Genomic DNA, 26536 nt, shown 5'->3' on the forward strand with positions numbered 1-26536 from the left:
CTGCACTTGTTCTGTGGTGGCTAAGTAAGAACAAGCTTTAATTGAACAAAGCCTGGGAGAGGAAGCCCCAGAGCAGCACCAGCAGGGCTCTGCTTCACCTGCGTGTGCCGATTACTGAGCCGCTACACAAATGCAATGGCTCGGCGGAGAGTGCATCCATGTCTGTGCTCTATGTGAAATCAGTAATGAGCCAGCAAGTGCCAGGAGACACTGGCAGGCCAGCTCATTGCCATGCATAGTATGAAGAAGCAGTGACGGCGGGGGAGTCCAGGAGGCAATATAGAAAAGGAAACCGGCTATATTGTCATTCTAATGGCAGTGTACATTACATGGGATATAATCAGATAGAAACAATATGGGAACATACCACATTGCCGCACATATTGTACATGATGGTGTCCCTGGGCAGTAGCAGTGCTTCTGTTTCCTTTGGATTTGTCTGAATCAGAGCCCAAAACGCAGCAGGACTGTCGACGATGAGCAGTGGAGCAAGCCAAACACTCATCAAAATCAGGCGGCAACAACAATCATCGATGTTCTATTTTTATTTTTCTCCCACATGAGACACAAATTAGATAATCAAAATCGGGCATATGTTCACGGACAACGAAATGGAAATGTCAATATACTTATTTAGGCTCAAAGGAGTTCTCCGTGCACACTGTTAGATGGCTACAGATTATTCTCTCCACGCATAAACACAGTATGTACGCTGTCTGTTGCTGGCGATGTCCTGCAGCATTTCCCCAGAGAAAAGGTTCGTCTGCCAGATGTCGTCTCGTATGTCTGTCTGTTGATTATAGCTTGTTTCGGGGCTGCTGCAAATGTCCTTGGTGCCCGGTGAAAATTGTTTGTCATGTATCAGCTAACAGAGACACCTGTGAGAATTGAGGTAAAAAGCAAAATAGGTAATGTCTTACATGCTGTGATGTGTTTTCTGATCTGCATTAGGGTTTAGTTAACATTGTTTTTTTTAGAGCAGATAGTGATAATGGTATTTTTAGATCAAGGTTGATAATAATGGTGGATATACTGGAAACACAGCTGATATTACTTAAACTAAAACAAGACACTAAAAGTGTCCATTGAGATTCAGCCTGATGAAATTGTACTAGGTGGAGTAGCAGCTCGACTACTGCTTTTACTCCTGAGAAGCAATTACGATTTAGAAATTATGGAAATCTGCTAATTAAAGCTAAATCAACAGAGGATACATGAAGCAGGGGTTTTTTTCAGTCGTGGCTAAATTATTTCTGTGAAATAAAACGTTTAATGTGAAGTGAGAGCCGAGATAGCGAGTGTTTGGAGTAGGTAGCGTGACGGTGTTTGTCAAGTTGTAGCTGCTGCAGGGTCTCCGTATGACAGGAGAAAATTGACTCGTCTCCCTTACCTTCCCAGCTTGCTTGAGGACTTTTTTTTTTTTTCATTCATTACTGGCTGAGCTCCAGTTTTTTTTTTGCATCCATGATATTTTCCAGACAGGGTGACGTCTCAACTGTCAACTATGGTTAGAACTACAAAAGATCTTTCCATTGACCTGCATATGTTCAAAACGCGTTAACTTAACTCTTGCAGGCTTATTTTAATCTATTCTCAGCAGAAGGATAAAACATGCGTCCAGTATTTTTTATCTTCAGAATGTGTGTCTGTGTTTTTTTGGAGGGGGTTTAACGTGGCAGCTTACAGTGAATTGGAGTCGTTGGCTGGACTGCCTAGAACAGCAGAGGTCGTATGTGACACTGTCATTTTTCACAGATGGTGTGGAGGTTGCCATAGCAAAGTAGCTGGAATATCAATAGGCTGATCTCTGAAGAGGTAAGGAGGTGGAGGGGGTAGCTGGACAGAGGGCACCTTAAAACGACATTCCTGCAATGCTGAAGATAATACGCGGTAAATCAGTCTGAATATAATTTCTATGAAGTGGCATCTAAAGGTCACAGTGAGAGAATTATGAGCCTCTTGCTGTCAAGTCTCTAGACAATTCATCAACAGAAATAAAGAGGGAGTGCACTTGGTTTTGATTTGGTTGACCGCCTTAGGACTAAAAACGAAAGATGAGTCTGCGTTCATAATCAAAATATGTCCACTCACAAAAACATGCAAATTCCCCAGTGTACATTTTGATCTCTTTCTCCTCACTTGGCTCACAGTGACTCATGGCCACCTACAGGTTCTCTGGGGAATCTCTGGGTAGTTGACTGTTTGCAGATTATCACAGCTTGTTTTTCCACCCGCTTGAATGCCATTTCGCTCTCGTTAACTCTCCATTAACATCTCTTTTCCTCGTGTCCACTTAACACAAGCACTGCCAGAGAGATCTGGGTTAAAGAGGCTTTGTCACACATCCAAAGAAGAGGTTTTTGCCCGTAATTACATCCTTTTATGCATAATGCTAGTCTAAACTTGAGTCCCATGAGAGGCCATTGTCAAGGGTAAGGGTAAGGGTTTGATATTTCACCTGTTAATCATAGTCCTATCATGTTGGAGAGGTTGTGTGACCATTGGAGTTGTCAGGGGGGCAAAACCTCATGGTAGGGTCTCCGAAGATGAATTAGACTCAAGTGGGATAAGAATAGACTCCCTTGAATCTGCTTTAGTGGAAAGTAGTGGCCTCAAACAGAATAGGGAAACCAGGAAACAAAACCTCTGAGTGATAGCAACTAGATGAAATTGGACTCTAATCTATGCACAGCACATGCTCTGGAAAAAGTACCTGGATAGGACTGGACCTCTTCAGAGCTGTCGACATTGAGAAGTACCAACCAAGTGTTTTGATGTTCACAAGAACTCAACTGAGATCCATCATGTTTGAGCAAAGAAGATGTAATGCAGGCCATTGCTGTGAGTTTGTAGTGGGACCAGTGGGCTGCCAAGAGTAAAGCAAGTAAAGTTTGGGTGAGGGTTGGTACCTAGTCTGTCTGTCAGTCTGTCTCTGCTAGATAATTGTGGATTGTCCATTTAAGGCTGGAAGTTACGTCTGAAGTGAAGGAGTTCAAGTATGTTGGATTCTTTTTCATGAGTATAGGCGCCAGTATGCTTCTTTAGAAGAGCTTGTTGGATAGTTAAAGACTTTGGAGAACTCCTTCACGGAAACCTTTCTAACATCTGTCTTGGGGTAGGGTGGGCGGATGTGAATTGCTGATGTTCAAAGCCAAGTTTATACAGAGATTGGCCAAGTGTGCAAATATGATAAATAAAGCTGGGTTCGTATATTTTATTCAATATTTTTTTTATTTGTTGCACAATTTTCCTCACTTTTCTCATTAGTTAGACTGAATGTGCAAATATGTGCCATTATCCCGATAGTTATACGATTATTGCACTTGCTGTCAGCTAACAAGTATAACCTCACCCTGAGGATAAGATAAAGCATGAGATTGGCAGGCAAATGCAAACATTGTAATGAATTGTTGTGGTTCAGAGTTCAAACTATTTATTTACCCGGTGATCTGCTTTCCTGGTATCTGGATAGTGACTGAAGTTGTGGGTATAAACAGGCAAAATTGACTTTCTTCAGAGGGCATCTGGGCTTAACTATGGACCTACAGGGACCGGGTGAAAAGCTCAAACATCCGAAGGGAGCTTTAAGTAGAACCCCTGCTCCTTTTTAGTTGAGAGTAGTCAGTTGTTCTGACCTGTATGCCTTGCGGCATGGTATTCCCTGTGGTCGTATCCCTCTGGGTCTCATGTTGAGAACATCTGGCCTATTTCATTTAACTCACTGCCGCCATGATCCAGTATCCAAATAAAGTAAATGTCTGAAAATGGATGGATAAATGGCTCTGGTCATCCTCTGTATAAATATTTACACTACAGGCATCTGTCAAGATCCATCCAGAACAGTCTGATACCCCCGAGACAGTCGAAAGAGCTTGAGGAAATGAATGTAAATTTGTAATTATACTTCACCAGCTCAGGATTCAGGATTGTTTTGCAACCATGTTTCATCAGAACACTGAGATGGTGTGTTGGTTTGATGGTTATCTGGGCATTTTTCATTTCCTGCTAAACATTTCTTCAAATATTTGTATGCATTTGTGTGTCTGTGTGTATCTCAGTGCTTTGTCAGTGTCTGTCTGTCTGAATGACAGTCTGACTAGAGAGCACCTCACACACACAAACACAGGATAACATGAGCCAATATTTGCTTAAACAGGAACTTAACCTCACAGTAGAGTCCCAAAAGATGTAGGAGATTGTCTTGGTGGGGGGAAAAAAGGACTTCCACTTTATTGTATTAGTGTTCACACCAGCCACTACGATGTCATATATGTACAATAGTGAAGCCTTGAGCTTTGGATGAACAAGTAATGAAAGATGAAAAACTTGCTGATATCCATTAACTGTAATACAACTGGGAGTGCTGAATGCATCTGCACCTCTTGTGTAGCAGCTGTACTGCAGCGATGCTCGCTTTTGCATTCCAGTCATGTTTCTCTGCAAACAGCAAGTAAACGAAGGCCTAACCCTGCACGCTCCCATGGAGAGGGCCAGCAATGAAAATGCATGTAATCATTGAAAGCAGGGGGCAAGTGCCCTGGGCTTTACCTTGGATCAGTGCTCAGAGATGGGGGAATGGGAATCTGGACACAGGGGAGGTAGCCAAATGCATCGGTTTAAGAGCATCTACACAGCTGCTGTATTTGGAAAAAAAAAAGGTTTCTTATATTTGAAACTGCATCAACAGAAGTCGACACCTGTTGTCTGTCCTTGACAAAACTCGTGACCTTTTGTAAGCGGTAATTTAGCCTTTAAATAAAATGCAAAAGAGGTATTATCTAAACAAAAATGCCCTGATTCTTCTTCAGTACAGTTATTTGTGTTCACTTAATAGTCATCTGACCATCCTGAAGTCCACTACAAAAGACGGTGATATGGAAGTTGTGGTGAAAGGTTAAGGTTGGCCCTTTATGCTTCCCAGAGGGCACAAGCAATTTTCAGCTCTAGTGAGCCAGCTCCAGGAATACCTAAGTCTGACTACAGAACAATCTCATTTATTCACATCCTCCCTTGGCATCAACTGACTTGCCAGACTATTTTTTTATCTGAAACACTAAACAAAAATTTTGGATTGCAGCAAACGCACATTTAAATCAATGCAGAAGTTTAAGGATGAAGATAAACCAAGACGCCAAGCCTGTCTTATATTTTCACGTCAGCTATAGTGAGAGTGTTGATCCATTATGTGAGATGAGATAAACGAGGAAAAATCTGAATATTCATCCCTCTTAGGATAATAATGGATGTGTCACTCATGTTCTGATTGGGCTCCGTCAGATGCACACAGGCGCTGAGTGGTACTGAGACTTGCAGGTAAGCTTTATGATTGATAGCTATGCTGCTAAGAGTGCCACTGCTGCTCTCCCCAGGCGATGGCAACTGCACTCGCGCTCAGCAGGCTGGGATGCCAGCATTTCTAGCATTCAACAGCGAAGCAAAGATGTCTTCCATCTGTTCAGTACAACTTGCTGTGGAGAGAGGGGGAAAAAAAAAAGACAAAACTGTAAAAACAGCAGCGTGGACTGGCTTTCCTTGGAAGCAGAAGTGTCTTTTTGCAATAGGTCGACGCTAACATGACTCACAATATGTGGATGGAAGCCTTAAGTCTAGGCTCCCCTGAGACCTTTTCAGAAAAAAAAAAAAAAACGTGGCTGTCCACATTGAGCTGAAAAAGGATTTGCACATCCTTAGTTGACTCCGGCCGGGGCGCAGCTTTTGCTGTGTTGTGGCAGAGATTTCAGGTGTGGGACGAGGCTTATGGCAGCTGGAGGTGGACAAAGAGCAGCTCGGAGAGTTAACTGCCTCCACTGTGCAATGACCATATATACTGATCCACTTTACTTCTCTAATCCACTTGTCTCAAGCGAGCCACAAGTGTGTCCCATTTGTATTGTTGGTGTTTTTGAATATAAATCGGTGGACTTAAACATTTTATGGGGATTAGGCCAGCTTAGCTCCATGCCTAATGCAATGATTAGGGATTTCTGGCACGGCAGATAAGTGAATGTTCACTAGTTACTCGGCAACTGTGCTCAACTGTTAAAGACTGTTTAAGCCGAAATGGCAAAGTCTTGGACAAGACGGCTCTCCAGCCGCAGTAGTGCGTCACACGTAACACTTCATTAACTTCAGCTACAGGGTGATACATCAGTTAAACATTGTTTCACTTCATCAGATGGTCAACAACCAGTCTATTGTAGTCATCATCACGTCCAAATCAAGTGAGTGACTTACATGCAGCTTGTTGAGGGAGATGGTCCAAGAAAAACAAAAGAAAGTTGGAATACTGTTGCAACAAGCTATTTCATGAAGGAAACTTAAATGAGTCCGATTTATTCGCAGTCACTTTTCAAATTTAGCATTCATCTCTCTTAACTGAACAAACAATTTGATTCTATCCTGCAAAAAAACTCCAGATGTTGTCTGAACAATGATAAATGTGTTTTTATTATTTGATTTGTATTCACTGCGAACTTTCTTTTACGTGACAACAGAACGGTACATTCAAAAGCCTGAAGCCAACAGGCTAAATACATTTTGATTAGTTCTTTTACTAAAACAAACTTGCTTGTGGAAAAAAGTTCTCCAGCCTGATGATATTTATGTCAAACTGAGAAGTGACAAGCCTCCAAATGTGCCATAACATCTGACCCGCAGTACCTGAAACGGCTCCAAGAAGACGAAGAGCAGACAAACTACGTTACTCCTAATATCAAAGGCCTGTGAAGTGAGCAGTGTATAAATCAAAGCAAGGTCTACAACAGGCAAATGTTTAAGGTTAAAAGCGAGAACTACTGTAGTGGGTCACTTGAGGATCAAAAGAATATTATATTGCTGTATGAAAGAATTTCTGAGTGCACGTTTGAAATGGATCTTTTGAAGATAAAATGCCAGTGCCAGTTTTGTCAATAATTCCTTTTAAAGTCTTTATTGAACTCCCAGTAATATGGCATGTGTAATTACACGTTTCCTGCAGCCTTCAAAGCATGTACATGCTCACAGTGCTTTTTCTATTTATTTATTTTTTTAAGCTATGACATCTGCCACAAGTATAGGGTGTGGGAACATGTTCAGAAGAAGTGACATGACAGCAATTAGGGGCATTAGTAACACATAGTGGTTAGGCATGTGGTCGAAAAATGCATCTATCAAAGTGGGTGGACAGACGAAAGTGTAGAGGGGAAAAAAAACAGACATTAAAAGCATTTTTCATGCATCACACTGATTTCTAATTGTTGCCTGTTTGTTGCCACAGATTCAGTCTTTTCAAACACAAAATCAGACATAATTGTCCAGAGAGTAAACAACATTTCTCCTTCCATGATTCAGAAATATAATTTGGCTTGATGCTAAACTTTATCATTATGATCTCCTCTTTTGACTTACCACACGTCATTTTTCACTTTTGCATTTGTCGCAGTCCATTCTAGTCTATTCTCGATAATGAAGCAGGTGTCTAATGGAGAAATGTTATTTGTTCACTGATTATAAAAAATATCAGTGCCAGACATCCATGCTTCTAATTACCAAATTTAATTGCTGTACAGCCAAAGTTGTCACTGTCATTTGACGAATTGATTTCAGATGATGCTAAAAGCTGGAACGCAGAAAAAGGTCCCGCTGCTCATACGCATGGTTTAGAACGACGCACATTTTTATATTTGATAATCTACCTCTGGATCATAATTGGTCTCCTTTTGCACCATTACACAATAAAAGATGGCATCTATTGTAGCATATTTAATATATTCATACTAAATCTCACTGAAATGTGAAAGTTCTGCTGATGTTCCTCCAGTAATTTCATGTTTTAATTTAGATCTTTGTGGGATTCATTCTCTTGAGAGTTCTTTCTGAGTTGACGTACTCCTGAATGAGTAAAACAATAGAAGTATATACCCATGATTCTGCTATACACCTCATTACAAATCTTCTCTTTTGTTCTCTCTTGTAGGTTCCATCTGAGTAGGAGGTGACAACAAAAGACCAAATGCCATGGATTTAGTCAATTCGACCTACTGGAATGCCTCCGAAGGCAATGACACAGATGTTGTGGAAGAGAGCGAAAGCGCCTACAAGACTGTGGAGGTGGTGTTCATCGTGTTGGTGGCCGGTTCCCTCAGTTTGGTCACAGTTATTGGAAATATCCTGGTCATGCTTTCCATCAAAGTTAATAGGAACTTACAGACTGTCAACAACTATTTTTTATTCAGCCTTGCATGTGCTGACCTAATTATTGGACTGTGCTCCATGAACTTGTACACGGTCTACATAGTGATTGGGTACTGGCCCCTTGGGCCGGTGGTGTGTGACCTGTGGTTAGCCTTGGACTATGTTGTCAGCAATGCATCTGTCATGAATCTTCTCATCATAAGCTTTGACAGATACTTCTGTGTCACCAAGCCCCTCAGCTACCCTGTCAAAAGGACCACCAAGATGGCAGGAATGATGATTGCCGCAGCCTGGGTCCTGTCTTTTATCCTCTGGGCACCAGCCATTCTCTTCTGGCAGTTCATTGTCGGTGGGCGGACAGTGCCTGAGAAGGAGTGCTACATCCAGTTCTTCTCGAATGCCGCAGTCACTTTCGGCACCGCCATTGCCGCCTTTTACCTGCCTGTCATCATCATGATTCAGCTCTACTGGCAGATCTCCAGAGCGAGCAAGAGCCGCGTGAAAAAGGACAACCGCAAGCCATCAGGAGCCAATCCAGAGCCCCTGTCGCCTGGTCAGAGGAAGAGCAACACACCAAAACCCAACAATAACAACGTATCAGGGGATGATGCAGGACGTTCCCAGAGCCTGAATGCTGATGATGGAGCTAACCAGCATGACGGAAAACTGCAAAATGGCAAAGGACCTTCCTCAACCACTGCTGAGGGAGAAACCGAAGGTGATGACGTGGCAAGGGAGAACTGCACCCCTGGAGAAGAGAAGGAGAGCTCCAATGATTCGACATCCGGCAGCGCGGCCAACCAGAAGGAGGAGGAAGCGACACCCTCTGTCGCCAACTCTAGTCTGGAGACAAACCAGCCACTCACACGTCAGCGAGCCAAGGCGGGAGGCTCCAAGCTGACCTGCATCAAGATCAAGACTAAATCACCCAAGGGTGACTGCTACACACCGTCCAACGCCACCGTCGAGATCGTCCCGGCCACAGAGAGGCAGAATCAAGTGGCACGGAAGATCGTGAAGATGACAAAGCAACCCCCCAACAAGAAGAAGAAAGCGCCGCCATCACGGGAGAAAAAAGTGACGCGCACCATAATGGCCATCCTGGTAGCTTTTGTAGCCACTTGGACTCCTTATAATGTGATGGTGCTTATTAACACCTTCTGCTCCAGCTGCATCCCAAGCACAGTGTGGACTATTGGCTACTGGCTGTGCTACATCAACAGCACCATCAACCCGGCCTGCTACGCTCTGTGCAACGTCACGTTTAAAAAGACATTCAAACATCTTCTCCTCTGCCAATATAAAAATATTAGATCAGCGAGATAAATATGGGCCACTTAGGAGAAAGAGTTGGAAGTATGAGTTGCTTGCGTGCGTGTGTGTGTGTGTGTGTGTGTGTGCCATCCATGTATGTGTGTGTCTTTTGAAAGAGGTTTGTGAGCACGAAAAAAGACCGCAAGAGTACATATGAAACTATAATTCATTTAATCATTTTGATTTGTTTTCAATTTCTCTCTGTCAATAACCGGTTGTAGCACTTTACACAAGTTCAACTGATGCCAGTTGCGTCGAGACGTGTCGTGCAGAAGCAGCGTAGATAAGGAAGGCTGTGACAAAAAAAAATTCAGATTCGTTCGGTGTTGTGAGCTCGCTAAAACGAGGGTGTGTAAAGCAGGGGGGAGCGCTCGGTGCTCGGTGACACTGAGCTGATAAAAAATATAAGACGAAGAGCGGAGGAAGATCTGCGCTGTACGAAAAACACAAGAAAACTTCAAAATGGGAAAATAGGGCTGACTGAATTCACAAACCTCAGAAGTTTGAAGTTCAGTGAAGATACCTGTAGATAACTGTACATATCAGTGTATACTCAATATTGATGTGAGTGCGCACGTGCTGACGACATGGAGTATGTGTGTACACCCATGTGTGCCCCCCTCTGCCTGCCTTCTTTCTAATCTGTTTGTGATCCACATCATGGCACTTCCAACCAGCGACATGTAGAATAAAGTGGGGCAGCTTGTGTAGATTGCCTCTGACATAGTGACATCAGGGGTTGGAAGCTATCCCATCTACCAACGAGCCCCTGTGGGAATGAGTTACCATTAATACATAATAGATATATAAATATATTAACGCTGTCAACTTGCCAACTGGTGGCTTGAAACAATTTCGTCCTCAAAGGGTCATTTCAGCCATAATACAAACCAACATTTACTCACTTACCTCTGCTGGTGGTGTTAGAATTTTTGCCTCCGAAATAAAAATAATGGAGGTGGATACAATTTTGTATAAACACAGCATTGAAAAATGACATTTTAGAAAAAGTATGTCATTATAACTGCTTCCTAATGAAGTCTGTGAAGTGCAAAAATGTGTTTTCATAAGTATGTTGACCCATTTTGTGCCATAAAATAGTTAAATATGTTTCCAGTGGATAGATGCGTTCTCTTTTAATAATTTGAATCTGTGATCGTACTACAGAATGAGTCCCCACTTTGATTTGAAGCAAGACATTTTCTGGAAAAAAATGCGTATACGCTCTTTGGGTGAAGCCAGGATACAGTTGGCTTAGCTTGGCATAATGACTGTGATCAATTAACATGTTAAAGCTCATTTTGTTTCATGAAAACCAAAGAGTGAAAACGACAAGTTGTGGTTTTTGCACGGTTTACGTGTCTATTCTTTTCAGCTGAGAGTAAAAAATTCCTTGAAGACACCGCACCCAGCCGAGAAATGGTCCCTCACATAACCCCACGTGAAGCCATAACTCGTCTTTTTCACGTTTTGGGAGTTTTCTCAAATAGCTCTAAGACAAGAAGACTAAAAACAAACTAAATTATGGCTAAATTTTAAAAAGAAATGCACGAGATGAGATTGTTCAGTCGCACTCTATGATTTGCCAGCCGCTCCTATCACATCATGTCAGACTTTACAACTGCTGACAGGATGTTTGATGTACGTGGTTATTAAGATGTTTTATATTTGCTGTCAGGTTAATCACCACTGCTACGAACCTTCCTACTCTGAGTGAAACAGGTGGCCGGCGCTCGGAGCTGTGGCTTAAGGTTTTTTTTTTTAACGAGTGGGGAAACGTCATTTGATCCTGCTGATTCGTGGATTGATGCCACAGCGTGAAGTGTACCACACTGTACGGATGATGACTGAAGACCTGTGTGTGTGTGTGTGTGTGTGTGTGGGTATGTGTGTTTGCTCCAAGAGTGGAGTTTACTTCTGATCACAGGTCTCGACCTTGTGATTTAAATAAGGGCTAATTCTGCGTCTTTACTGTACATATTTTGTAACCCATCCTCCTTTTTTATGTTTTTTTTTCTTCTAAACCAACAAGTGAGTTAATTATAGGTATATGTAATTCATTATATTCTTAAATTAATAGCTGTGCTTATTTCAATTATAAAAGAGATGAGAAATGATCAATTTACTGTAAGACATGTTCTGTGTGCTCATGCGTGTCATCCATCATTTCAACCCTATTACACAATTCTCAGTTACTTTAATGTATGCTCACCAGTAGGAATGATAAATATGCATGAGCGTTCGCCATCAGGAGGCTGCCACGGTGGCTGGTAGGGGGGCTTTGCACAGAATTACGCCTGCACCGAATAGCTCCTCAAGGCTGTCTCCTTAAAGAGAGATCTGGGACAGATCCTATAATGAAAACTCACCATGAGGCTGATCAGATTATGGGACGATGTGGAACACCTACATTTGAGATTAAAGATTGCCCATTACACGCTCAGCTTGTGCTTGCACGCTACACGCCCATGCCCCACTTAGTGCTCCACTCAGCCCCTGATCCTGTTATAGTCTCCACCTCATATGAGGCCATGAATGTAATGTAAATATCACATGTACATTCATTAGCTTGCTCGATCATTAATTATTGTTTTGGCGTTCTCCTCCCCGCTCCATCCGTCCTGCTCACACTGTAAAGCTCTTATAAGTGCAGAGTCGGTGCGGGATAACATCTTTGCACCTTCGTTCAAATTTCAAAGTCGTGGTCACAGGAATAAATCAGAATTTTACATTAAGCTGTCACACTGACATTTACATTTCTTCGCAGGCAACCTGCAGCAAAATTGTAAATGCTATGAAAGAAATATTGGAATATTTGGATGCAACTCCAGCACGTGACTGTACGCCAGTGGTGGAAATCAGAAGCTTTAAAGCTGAAATATAACAATATAAAATATTCATCTTACAATGAGATACACTCCACTGTTGTCATGTGGCTTAACTAGTCACACGGACTGTGGCTCTAGAGGGTCATCGCCATGACGAAATTATTCCCGTTGTGTCACCCAGGAGTTTCAATTTGAGATTTATTTTTTTTAATTTCGAAAGTTGAAATAAACTTTTGACACTGAAGATACTAGAGGATACAGGATAAGTGTCCGTTTGGTTTGATTGACTACAACCCAACAACAGTCATTCAATTTGGATTGTCTTGTTAAATTCTGATTGGTCCAAACATTATTTTTTTTTTTTTCAAAATAATCCCAGATGAGAACAGATAAAAACAGAAATCTCCCACAAAACTCTTCAAACTTTGTGCAAAAAACAAGTTTTCAGGACCTTTAACCAACCTGATGACAAATGGCACGTATTTAGTTGCATCACGGGAAGTATTGGGATCCGGTGCTTTTTGGGTGCGACTAATACTGGGGAGCTGGGACTGAAAGCCAGGATATGTCACCCTGTGTTGCGTCAGTATTGGCCATTGTTGTTCTGATCTGTCTCTTGTGAGCTGTATAAAAGTGTAGACCTCAATCGATTAGTCATTCACTGCTCCTCAAATGAGACAAAGACAAGTGAAGTACACTAAAGTTTTTGCCTGAGTATAGTATGTAATCACGTGTATTTTCCACCACTGCTGCACATCTGGGGACGGTCCGTGTTGATCCAGTTTAAGGCATCCATCCAAGTTCAACATCCAGCCATCCATCACGGTGATAAGTCGGGCCACGTCTGTCTGACATCTGTCACACATCCCAGTAGTGGGTAAAGAGCCTTCCAGAATATCTGATTAGTCTTTGCCTAAGCTGTCGTTTGAGTGATACCAGCAGGAGAGTAAGTGGCTCACAGCTCGAGCGGAGGTCCAGGGGTCCCAGTTTGAGCAGCTGCTTGGGTGTTTGATGGGAGGTGATGGCAGTTTATCACCTCCTGGAGGGGGGAGAAGGCTGAGATGTACCTTTGTGCTCACTGTAGTTATCTCCACTCCGTGCACTTCAAACATCAGGAGCAAAGTTCTCATAAACCGCCTGCTTCGCTTTGCCAAGTTGTTGAGCAGACGAGAACAAAACAACGTTCTTGTATCAGGCATTGTCTTTGTGTTGGAAAGTGAAACGGGCGGGGGGACGGGACGCTGAGTGGATGATGTGAGGGAGGCTTGTGATAGAACGTGAAAGCTTTGTCGGGTGACAGTGAAACAGAACGGCTGTCATGCATGTGAGGGGAGAAAGGCGGCTGATAGCCCCCAAGGTGTACACTCTGTACTTATGAAACAGATAAGCTTGCCTTTGTAGTCATGGTTACAAAGAGGGGCGGGAGGACGGTTGTCAGTGACAAAATCCACAGCGAGAGGGATCACGCTGCATGTGGACCATGTTTGGAGAAGTCACAGCCGCTCTGGGCAGGTCAGCCAAGGGTTTTGCTGCAGGAATTTCAGAGTCCCAGACGAAACCTATCCCCGCCTGGTGTAAACACAGTGTGATACGGAGCTGTCTACCATCCCGCCTGCGCTTTTATTGCGTCTCATTCTCACGTTGTGCAACGAGAACCCCGCCATTTCTCGCTGTGTGGTTGTTATGACCTTCACATATCCCATAAGTCCATTTAAATGCACGACATATATTCTGACGTTCATCTGTCTATTAGAAATAAACTTTGTCCGTGTTGTAGTCAACAGATCATATAATGTGCCGTCAGAGCTAGCTGGGCTCCTCTTCATACGGCTTATGTCAAAGGGCTAAACTCCTTTTACGGGAGTACACATATGACACGTAACGTTTATCAGAGACAACTTTCAAAATTTAAGGTTTTTTCTGGCTTCACTCTTGGGGCCCGTTCGCTGAGAGTTAATCTCACCAATCTTGTGCAGCCATGCAGGAGTGGTAGAAAACGCAGCAGCTCGCACATGCTGTGAGAATTTTATCGGGAAAATATATATCGCCAGATTGTACGGAGCAATTTGCAGTGCCTTATCCGGAGTGACATAAACAAATTGCTCTTTTATCCGTAAATCCCTGTTGTATCTTTGGTGTGCGTGTGCTGAAAGTCGTAGACGGTGCTGCAGTGTGGTGCACGGTGAAGAGCGTGGTGTTGAAAGTTTCTCTCTCTCTTCTCTTTGAGCTCCCGTTACTATAATTTCCATCTTAACAGCCACTGCCTGATTGCAAAGGCAATGAAAGTTTGGACTGAACAATCTAAAAAAGAAAATCATCATCTCAATGCCTTCTGAAATAATGTATCAGACTATACTCTACAGTCACAGCAGTGACATATTTCAATACTATCCTGGAGGCACAGTGGGTTATTTTTGTTTTTGTTTCCATCCAATATGTGTGTGTCAGGTCTGTGTGTGTGTGTGTGAGTGCATTCACATTTATCATATGGGGAATTTTCCCTGTGCAAACCCTGTATGTCTGTCATTATATCAAGATCAGTGCTGTCATTTTGGTGTGTGTGTGTGTGTGTGTGTGTGTGTGTGTGTGCATGCAGCTTGCTGTGCGGTGTTTTATTTTTTCTAAATGGCATCCTCAGCATGAAGACATTGGATTGGACAAAATATCACGGCACACATCAGGGAGGATGCACACAGTGTGATTGTCTGTTTCTCTGTCATCACTCCTTCCTCTTTAAAAACAGTCTTTCAATAGCAACAGGCTTCCAAAGACTCACTTAGACACAGCTTTGCGTGGCACTGGAACACATATAAATACATTATATTGTACATTTTCTATCACATTTTATAAATCTGTTTATCATTGTACAAAGTACAAAATGTAGTATTGCAAATAAGAGTATGATCAGTGTACAGACAGAGTGTTTCTTTTTACTTTTTTTGCGGTTTGAAATTAAAAAATGTTCTTTAAAATCTACAAAGATATGAATATTATGAAAGTGTTTCAAAGAGAATATGATTATAAAAGTAGAAGGTATAAATATATGTGTTTTTCCGGGGGCATGATTTCCTAAGAAATGGATTCCTGCCTTGCAAATGAGCAACCGGATCCAAACTTTTAAAACTTCGGAGCAGCGTTCCAGGGGATTTCAAGAATGACTTTTGCAGCCAGAAAGAAGGGGGGAGGAAAAAAAATAAAGAAAGAGAGAGCAAACCTGGAAACCCGGAGGACGACAAAAGCTAAAACTAGTTTCAATGTGACCCAAAGGCCCAGAGGCAAGGGCTTCATTTTGATTTCACCTGTAAATTTATAAGGCTTTCACACTCACCTTGGGAAGAAGCTGCTCATCCGCTATATTACTGGACACACTTTATAACTTTTGCAATTTTAACATCCCGGGGGAAAAGGTGTTTTTTTTCTTTCTTTATTGTGGAGCAAGCAAAGTGTGGAATTGTTTGACCCGATCTGAACTTTAAGGGTCGCGAATTAACGTGTGGATTTGAAACAAAATCGGCAAACATTAAAAAAAAAATAAAAATGAAAAAATCAATAAAAAAAAAAAGAATCAGTAGCCTGCTGCAAGTGTTAAATGTACATACAAGTGTTCATTTTTCATTTGCTGATGTTCGTAGATGTTCATTGTGTATTCACTCACTGTGGCTTGTGGCTTCTCTTGCAATAGAAAAAAAAAGAAACAGTCTCTTGTTTGCATTGTATATATCTATATGATAAGACATTATATGTAATTCGGATGTGGTACATTTGAAATGTACAAACACGTCTTTAATAGCTACTATCTGAATGTTTCCCCCACCCCCCAAAAAAAATCCCTCATTTATTCTCCTCCCCCACTATGATACTTCCTGTACAGTAACAATGGTATTGATTTATTTTTATTTTTTCCTTTTTGATGCATTCTTGATTGATTATTTGTTCTGGACAATGAATCGGAGTGTTACTATCACTGGCCACCTGTAAGATGAGCTACATGAAGTGGTTACATTGTGCCATATTCTCTCAGAATGAAATTCAAATAAAAATATATCAAAATGTGTTTAAAAACGTTGGAGTTTTTCACTGTCATGATGCACAAGATGGGAAACGAAACATATTTTTTCCTTTTTATGTTTTATTGATTTTTATTTTTGGAAATGTAACAGGAAACAAAGAGAATGTTAACTCCAACTGTGGACTACAAGAGTGAGGACTTCATTTTTTATTTTTTTTTTTACAGCCGAGAGCCGGAGAGTAAAAATCAGCGGGTATAAATTGAGGTACAACAGAGCAGCAGGAAGGAAACAAACTAAAAACAGTGTTTGCACACTTGTGCGGTAGCTATTTCATGCAGCCTCCAGAAAGAATAAGTTTATTCTTCCGGGAAATAAAAGAAAAATATCGTATAGCACATAGTAAAGTTGGAAAGTGTTAAAGTTGAGCCACTTGAAAAAATTGCAAATGCACTTTTTTTTCTTTTCTTTTCTTTTTTTCTTTTCCTCAAATTAATTAAGCGAAGATGCTTCACTTTTAGCAAACAGCTTCATTAAGTCAGGGCATGGACCACAGAGTTTTCCAAATTAGAGTTAGGCTATGCAACTGGAAAACAAACACTATCCAATTTGTTCTTAAGAAAACAAACCTAAACAATCCTAGAAATAACATCATTAGGTAAGAACACTAGTAAATGAAACTTATCCATATTCATTATTCGTCCCTACCGCTGAGTATTATGTCTCCTATCTCAACATACAAGTTGGTTCTTAAAAGGAGCTAGAGAGAAGAAAAAGTAAAACATATTGTCACTAAGAGTCATATTTCCACTGGTTTTGTCAAAGCTCTACAGGCTCCCTACTGTCAACCTACAGGACGTATAAAGAGGAACCGTGTTGAAATAGGGCAGTGGACGTCTTTCCACCCTCTTCTTTCTTCCTCCCCCGGGACAAACAAACCTCATCAGTCCATTTGGGTGCGGTCTCGCTTCTTGCCTTCCTTCTTTTGCTTCTTTGCATCTGCAAGCACAGAGAAGACGGAAAGAGTTACAACCCACAGTGTTCACTCAGACAGTTCCTCTGCCAATGAGGAGAATAAACAAATCCCGTTGTGTCCATGAAGAGCACAGATGCTTCACTTCAGACTGTAATAATCAACCGTATGAGTTTTTAATTAGCTTTTTTTGTGTGTGTGCAGGTTTAGTGCTGTGACACTGCATGCGGTCCCCCTATCCTGCTCTCTCCTGGGGATTGATTTGGTAGCGTAGTGTATGCCCCAGCCCGCTTTATCAACTTCCCGCAACAGTGGATTGGTATCTGGCAGCCATGACAGAAGCCACAATCCATGGCATCCCTCTTTGCTTTGCGGCCTCTCCGCTCTGGTGAAGCGGAAGGGAGCACAACCTGCAGCCGTTGTTGTAGTAGTCCTGGCTTGCTGTTTGTTGGACTGTCAATCACTCGGGCTGTTTGTGTGTATGCATGTGTGTCAGCCCCTCAGCTGAACTGAGTGTCTTTTATTTATTATTCTTTGAACACACGCCTGTTATATGAGATGATGCCCTGCCAGAAAGGCCCTTTTCATGGAAGACGTTTGGACGTGTCACTAATAAAACATTGCAATGGTCCTCGAATTGACCTTTTCAGCAATAAGGACGTGCTCTGACTCTTTTATTTTGCCTTTTAACTTCCACACTTAACTTGTGGTTTTAGGCAATGCTCATTTTCATACATATGAGGTTCTGTAAATCAGATCAGATCAGCTCAGTTTCCCATTATACAAGCTCGTTATTGTGGAACGAAACATTACTCAAAGCAACAATAAAAAAATATACATGACACGGCTGAGTGAAGTCTGGTTTCGGATTCAGTCCAGCTGGTTTTAATGATTGTTTCAAGACAAATGCAAAAATACAAAAACCTAACATGCATCATCTTATTTGTTAGCTACACATCAGTGCTTATGAAATATTTCACCATAAAACATTTAAACTACAAACACACAACAAAGTAAGGTAGTTATGCGCCGGCTAAATGTAGACAAATTCTGAAAGTCGCTTTGTGACAACTTACTTGCTTTTACTGTGTGGTTACTACAGCTAACTAACTAACTCTGAGTCTTGCTTACTCAGAGTTCGATGTCGTGTCTGCACTCTAAATCCGAATCCACCACAAATAGCGGTAACTAACTGGCTGGAAGCAGCCAGACGAGGTGGTGTTAGGCGGATCTTAGTAAAAACTATTATCCGGCTGTAGCTCCATATCGAGAGAAATAACAAGACAAATAAGTGATTTTTCCCAAGTGGTGAACTTGGGTCGCATAAAGTCAATGTGTCACACCATCATGGCTTACTGGGATACTTGAATAGAACCGAGCCATCAGAGGCCTCTTAAGAAAATGAGTGCATAAAATCAAAATGTGCGTGCAACCTGTGCTGTCTTTGTATTTGTATTTTTCAAATGATGCATCTGTTTGTGTTCATTAGAGGCTTGGCACTACTAATCTTCCTACTATCAGCCTGGTTAATCCACATCCTTTTTTGTTCAGACCATGTACTTAATCCAAAGCAAGTTCCAGCTGCACAGCAGCACTTAACTCTTAAATTTAGATCCTCCCACGTCGCTTCTGTTTAGACTCGCAGAAATGGAAGACGTGTCAAATGTGAGATAAAAAAATCTGCATGTTTTTATATAACGCTGCTGTTCTGGAGCTACAAGTAGTAGTAGGGACATTAAATAAAGCTGATTTGATTAGCATGCCTGGAAAAATACAACAAAAGAAAAGAGAAAAATATATACCGCTGTGTATCTAATGAGATAAAGTGTGGTAATATATTAAAAGTGTCAATACTGAAATATTGAATTCATCTTTGTATGGATGGATTAACTTGAAAGGACACATCCATATCTCACAAATCCTTTAATGACATGCCGGCAAGCATTTCTGAACAGCGACAAGCTATGCTTAATCAATGAGATTTCAACCTTTTAACATTCTCACTGTGCACCACGAGGAAATCTTAGAAGTCTGCGCTCGTGCGAACTTCCACGCGCGTTGAGATTTTGACGTGCAAAGCGCTCTCGCCCATGCAAATACAGAAACTGCTCTTCCGTCTCTTTTGTTTGCTTGTTTTCATTTGTTTGAATATTTTCTACCCTTTTTATTTTCTCTCTCTCTCTCTGTTGTTTTTGTCAGCATATTGCACTCCCCGGGGAGAGAGAGAGGATTCATTCCGCCTCTGTTGTATCTTCTCCACATCTGAGGATGTAGACTCTCTCTCATACTGTAGCAGGCTGGAGTACGTTCTGCTGCATTTGCACATTACAAACAGAACGCTGCTCGCTCTCGTCTCTGCTCTCTGACACAGACTCGTAATCACGTCTCCAGCTCAAATCTGCCCTGAGCCACAACACAGAGTCAAGAGCAGTATCTGACCTCCTGACATTTTATGAATGAGTTCTACATTTTACAGATTAATATTGTAGATGCAAAGACGTGCAATCAAATTACAAAAATGACCAGCTACAACATAAATATGCTGTATTGCGGATGCATTAATAATCCAATAATACTGATATTACGACAATGGTACAATTTATTGCATCCTGACACATATTTGATACTTTAAGTACATTTTCATGCAGGACCTCTAGTTGTACTGGAGTATTTTATATTGTATTGTACAGAGTAAAAGATCTAAATCCTTTTTCCACCACTGCATTTCTTTTACAAAATAAAAGCGGTAAACCATGAACCACAACATCTCTGCCTGGACACCTTTTTGTTGCATGGCTAACTTCGTTTCCTTCCTGTCCTCTGGAGAATATCTGCTTTTAATTTAGAAGAAGTCGTGTAAAATGTGCAGTAAACTGCAACAACTGCAGTGCGGCTGTTACAGACTTAAGCAGCTAATGCAAGGAAAGGGGTTAATCTGTAATTAAACTGATGTAATATATGATCACGGTGGCACAGAAGGTTCCTGGTTTGAATCTCAGCTCGGGCCTTTCTGTGTGGAGTTTGTATGTTCTCCCTGTTTTTCCAGCTTCTTCCCACAGACATGCACTTAATTGGTTAATTGCTGACTCTAAATTGGCCATGACTGTGAGTGATTGTTTGTTTCTGTGTCCTGTGATGAGCTGGCATGAGGCTGTACCCCGCCTCTAGGGTGACTCTGATGAGGATAAGCGGTTACAGAAAATGGATGGATGGATATTATTTGATTATACTTTTATAGATTAGACAGATCCCAGGACCCACCTTGCCATAAGTTCTGTGGTCTGCCTTTGGACAATTTCTGGGAGGTCGTAATCACCAGATTGATGATCTATCAGTTTCATTTTAGACAGAAAAATCTGCCTAAAAGGGCAGAAAATGAAGCTATTACGAGTTAAGTACCTGTAACTTCACAAAATATTCTTTTCTTAACTCGTTTCGTTTTCTGCAGTTACACTAATAATAATTTTCTGTCTGAACGACTGATTTAAAATCATTCCAAAGCGAAACATTATCTGTCCGCTCTGAACGAACAACACAAACAAATTCAGACCTGCCAGAGATGTCTGAACAAAGCCTTTTGTTTAAGCTGAAGTCATCTCCTCGTGCGCTTCTCGCTCCTGTTCTGCTGAAAGAGAAGGTGTGGACCTCAGGGTTTCTCCAGGCATTCATAATGCTTCATTTCTGTCACTCTTTGTTCTCTCTCTTTGCTCCGCGGGGTCTGTGTTTCACCTGGCCTAGACAGCAAAGACATGCAACTCTGAATTCTCGGATTGTTCCCAAAGCGCCTCTTAGCATTGTCTCCTTCCAGAATCTGCAAATGACAGATGCTACCTCCATCACAGCAACCTGCTGCAGTCGGGGGAAACATATCTCCCCAAACCCAACGAGGCTGTTCAGAATTGCAGATTTGGCCCGGGCGCATCTCTGCTCCCAACCAGGAGGTTAGATAGCCTCTCTCCTCTCCATCTCAGTCACTCCAAAGCCAAACATTTCTGTTTTTTTTCATAAGCCTTCTGATCCCTCTGCTGTGGACTGTATCTCTGGCATCCCCTGACACACACAGAAAGGCATACACACCTCATTGTGCACAGCAAGCCCCTCTTTCTTTTTCCCCAGTAACCCCTCCGCTTCCCCTCGGCTTATCTTCCAACCGGCAGACGTGTGAAATAGCACCATCGTACAATCACATCGCTCAGATCGCGAGGTCTCCCCATTTCCAACTTGCCTCGCTTCGTCTTAGCCACACCGTCATCCTCGCTCTGCTTGTCTGTTCCCCTCAGCTCTCACACCTCTCCGGCTGTCACTCTGCATCCACGCAGCTGGCCTTCATTAGAACTGATGCGTGCCGGTAAACGTGGCTGCAAACCAAACACCTTTTCACACACATCCACGGCGTGTGAATATATATATATATACCGTACATTATCATTCACATTCCTTCACGTGAAAAGTTCACGATCTACATCGATAACGAAACTGGAATTTAAAATGTTGAATGAATTTAAAAAGCAGAATGGTGTGACAGTTGCACAGTCCAAAGACATGGCAGGTTGAATAAATTGGCCACAGTGTGAATGTGAGTGTGATGGACACTTATAGATTGGAGAACTGTCTGTGGTTTACCCTTCCTCACTCCCACCCTTTGTATCATGGGACATGTTCCATCCCCCACAGCTGTTAACAGCATAAATCAATGTAGAAAATAAACAGAGCTGTACTTTAGAGTCCTGCAAGCGTAAAACCCCAAAACACGTCATTCTGTAATTGACCTTTACTCCTAGAAGAGCAGTGATTTTGAAGACCATTAGAGATCTTTGTCACTTTAACATGGACAGATGTCTTCATCGAGCATTTGCTGGAACAACTGATGCTGTTCGTCTTGGGAGGACAGTCCATTCTCACATTTCCGTCTTCAACCCCTTCCCACTATGGATTTACACTGTGCTGTAAACTATCCTGTAAATTTTGCGCTTGTGTTGTGCGCAATCCAAAGCGCAACTCTTCAGTTTACAGAGGAGTATCTGTATATATATTTTTTAGAGTTATATATAGGTGGGATGGTAAAATATGAATAAAAACAGAAGGCAGGAATTTGCAAATGCTACTCGACCTACTGTGAAGACAAGACAATCATTCTGAATTCAAAGACCCAAAAAAGTTGGGACAGGGACAATAAAAGAGACATCTATGAGACACCTGTTTGGATCATTCCTCTGGTAAACAGGTTCATTGGTAATATCTGAGAGTGGCATCCTCGGCTGAGTCGATCCAACAGTTAAACATCAATAAAAGATTCATAGAATCTGGAGAAATCCGTGCACGAAAGGGGGCAAGGGTTAAAAACCAACACTACATGCCTGTGACCTTTGACCCCACGGGTGTCTCTACATTAAAAACAGACATGATTGTATTATTAAGGACATTTCATGGGCTCAGGAGCCACCCGGGAAATCATTGTGGGTAAAAACAGTTTGTCGTTGCATCTACAAATTCAAGTTAAGACAATGCAAGAAAGTCGAATACCAACAACCAACAACCAGAAACGGCTGCTGCTTCTGCTGTACATGTGTGTATTATCATTATTATGGTGCGTATAGTGTACATTACTTTTATTTTTAGTTTATTTGTATTTTTATTCATCACTCAACAACTCTTTTCCTCTATGTTAGACTCTTGATCTGCTGTTACAAGTGCTTTTCTCTTTCATTGGCTCAGTCTTATTAATATACATGTCTATATTTTGCAACAGTAGCATCCTGTACTATATATTTTTGCTGGAAAGCATGGAAAGAACACAGATGGCAAGTACAGTACAGCTCCTCAAGAAACGTCCTGTCACAGCGGATTAATGATGCGCTGCTGAGTGAAAAATTGAACATATTCCTCTTTTTGAAAGTCAAATAAAGTTTGCCATAAAGTCGTAAGACAAACAGTGAAGCGGACAGACGTGTTGGCAGCACTGCAACTGCAATAACTGCACTCTACAATAAAAACAGTCTCAGAAGCACTCAGTGTTTTTCTTATCACCATAATTTGGGACCTCGCCCTCACCGGGGCTGTTTGATGAAGCGACAGGGAGGTAAAGCGAACCTTGTGTGCACACATGTCATCTGCTGAGCGTGATAACGCTGTAGTTTATGACCGCTGGCAGCGGCTCTGCACTCATTATAATCATGTGTGGACAATGGGACAATTCACACTGGGTCAGTTACATCCCTGTTTACATAATTAACAAAGAATCAAGTGCGTTTTTATCACCAGTTTTACACCCATGTCTCCAGGCAGGACTGTAATATATTCTACCTGCGTCCAAGTGCTTATTTAATATTCTCCCATTAGTTCGTATCTTGTGTCAGCTTGAGTTTTTCCCGATAACTGGCCATTTCCGTAACGTTGGAAGAAGGAGGAGGAAAAGAGCGACCTGATTTCTGTTTCCTTGACGTGTCTGACGAAACGCTAAAAGCATGTAATTACAGTTGAATAGTGAGTTAACCTACTCACCCCTGCTTTAACGCTGTCACTCACAGCTTCACCTCAGTACTTAAGCGTCTGGATTTCCATCTTGCTAATGGTGGATTGAATGTGAATGTGAATTACAGCCGGCATAACCTGAGATTAAAATCATTTGCGAGGGATTGTTGGATGCAATCAGCCTCCGATGTTCCAGGAGACAAGATAAATACTTATTGGACTTATTTCACGTAAAGAAAATCAAGGAAATTCACTCAGGTACATATTCATACATATACCGGTGCTGACTGAAATATAAATCTTTTGTTTTCCAGTTTAGAACAAAACCACGCTGAGCTTCCAAAAAACGGTTCCAAGATATACAAGCTTGTCAGGAGGAATGTCTGTTCAGCTGAAGGAACAGAGACATCCGAGCAGTAAACATCCCTTCAGCTATAATTAATTAAACTAACAACTAATCTAACACTCCCTGTAACTGTTTACAACGATTTGACAGTGCAAGAAAGTACTGGAACGATTTACTTCTCCTAAATCATCAGTTTGCTCTTTGTGTGGGCTTTGCCTTTGATCCAAACCGACCCAATGACACACGATTCCTCAAGAGAGTACATAACATTTCCAGCTTTGAAACGAGCCCAAAAATGCTACTGTATTGCATCTTGATCTTTTAGGGTGGTGTGTGTTTCAACAAACAGACTTTGTGTAATATATACAAGTCTGATAAAAGGCCTGGCTTTGTCTTGGGGTGAATTTAATTAATGTTTTGCTGTTGCTGTTGTTGTTGTTTTTTGAAATACAGATAGGACTTTACCTTAACTGTGCCAACACACTTGGAAGACAGAGTCGTCTTTCTCAGAGGACACAAAGGAAGTCAGTTATCTGAAACGTGTTGGCACGCTGTGAAGTACTGAAGCAAACTTGCAATAGCAGGGGTAGACGAGTTGTGAACATGGGGTTCACATTATCACCTAGTTGACTTGTTAGTAAACCGTATATCATAGAAAGTATATAATATGGGCGTTCAGTGGCGTCACTCATGGGTGTCTGAAGAACCGTTGTGAAGTTGGGAATGTGCTGGCTCTGCCCACGACCATCTTGGCAGTCCTGACTCTGCCGCCTCCGGCTAATCTAAAAATGGGCACACCATTAATTCTGCATAACTTTAAGCCTTAATATAATGTGAACAGGTGAGTTGTATATAAATTCACCTTCAGTACAGTTGGCATGAACGGAAATTAGCTACAGAGACCAAAACTGTTTTTTGTACCAGGCTGTAAACATGTTTATTTCTGCTGTGAAGTTGGACATTTGGACATTGTTGGTGTCAGGCTCAGCACGTCCATTACATTTTATCTAGTGATGATTTATTTCCCTGCGAGCTTACCTTGCAGCTTGGTCTTGGGGACCTTCCCACAAGGCTTAGTGGCTGTGACAGTGGTGGCGCAGGTCGCATCCATGAGCGCTCGCTTCAGCACGCCTGTCCTGTTCTTCTTGCCTGTCGCCAAATCGCACTCCCCCCAAGCCTGGAAGTCGTACTTGCATTCCCCTACAGCACACAAAGAAATCAGATACTTAATTAGATGCTTTTGTTTAGTGGAGTAGCTCTAAAGGGGGGGTGGGCGATCAAGCAGAAAACCTGATAAAATGACACAATGCAGCGCCTATATTTGTTTTTTTAAAAGCAGTCCATTGCGATCCATCATTGAAAGAAGCCTCTTGAGCCTGAAGAGCTGTGCGTCATGCACTTTGAATGGCTGCTTGATGAGCGGTTTTATTTTACTTGGCTATAATCTCCTTCCTATCAATAGAAACTGTCCAAGAAGCACAGAGTGAGCTCTCCAAAAACGATCCTATTAACAACAGAATAAAATATGCTTATGGCTTTTTGCTCCCGTGAACAGATGCTGCTTCACAGTTTTGATCTTATATCATAAAACCTGATAATAGATGAACGTAATCAAAAAACAGCGTGGCTCCTGTTCATCCTGGAAATAATGGACAGATGCAATCTGAGCGGCGGAGACGTACTTTTGCAGCACTTCAAATAAATTTCACACGTGCTTTAATTTGATATTAAATTTAACCCACCTTAAACTCGAGAGGATGCGAGATTGCTCCAGAAAATGGCAGCAGTGGCTGGTGTACATTATAGAAATGTGTTTGAAGAAGTGTGTGTGTGTGTGTGTGTGTAACGTATGTCCATGTCTCTCATATCTCCCTCCATTATTTTGTTGCCACTCCAGCCGGGCTCCCCAGAGGCTGTGACACTCATTCCTCAGCTTCCTCTCACATGAAAGCATCGGACCCCTTGTCACTGCCTCTGAGATCCCAGCATGCTCATCAGTGAAGGGGAGAGGGGAGAAAAGGGGTGAGGAGAGGAGGGACAGGGAGCAGAGTGAGGGAGTGACAGGGCCATTGTTGCAGGAATCCTTCAGGGACTTCCCGAGCATCCAACTTTAAAACCCTGCTCCTTTATAATTTGTCTCAGAGAGAGAGAGAGAGAGAGAACGCTTCCCTGCCGGCTCCTGGGAATTTGGCAGGCGGCCTATGTCCTCTTTAAGGTGTCACATACAAGTAAGCCAAACAAAAAAAATGTCTGTACACACCCACTCCTCAGCAGCCTCACATACAGAGAGTCTGAGGTGTGTGACTAGATTTCAGATTTCCGAAAAGATTCGATCATTCGGAAGCTTGTCCTGCGTTTGAACATTTTTAAATCCAGGGTCAAACATTTCTTCAGGACATACTGAGGAAGTCGGTAAAGCTGAAAA

General features: G+C 42.0%; 2 protein-coding genes across 4 annotated transcripts in view; one reads left to right on the plus strand and one right to left on the minus strand.

The window, feature by feature from the left end:
- Positions 1-16371, plus strand: part of chrm2a (cholinergic receptor, muscarinic 2a) — a 72330-nt gene extending 55959 nt beyond the window's left edge. Inside the window, exon 4 of the mRNA XM_010751726.3 lies at positions 7955-16371. Coding sequence (XP_010750028.1) covers positions 7996-9498 — 1503 coding nt within the window. The 5' untranslated portion in view covers positions 7955-7995 and the 3' untranslated portion in view covers positions 9499-16371. The remainder of the gene's footprint in view (positions 1-7954) is intronic.
- A 206-nt stretch (positions 16372-16577) lies between these two features.
- Positions 16578-26536, minus strand: part of ptn (pleiotrophin) — a 39393-nt gene continuing 29434 nt past the window's right edge. For all 3 annotated transcript variants that reach the window (XM_019278442.2, XM_019278444.2, XM_019278443.2), the window contains 2 exons: positions 25150-25311; positions 16578-17320 (listed from right to left, as the gene is read on the minus strand). In XM_019278442.2, coding sequence (XP_019133987.1) covers positions 17265-17320; positions 25150-25311 — 218 coding nt within the window. In that variant the 3' untranslated portion in view covers positions 16578-17264. The remainder of the gene's footprint in view (positions 17321-25149; positions 25312-26536) is intronic.

Source organism: Larimichthys crocea, chromosome XX, assembly GCF_000972845.2.
Source record: "Larimichthys crocea isolate SSNF chromosome XX, L_crocea_2.0, whole genome shotgun sequence".
Lineage (NCBI taxonomy): Eukaryota > Metazoa > Chordata > Actinopteri > Sciaenidae > Larimichthys > Larimichthys crocea.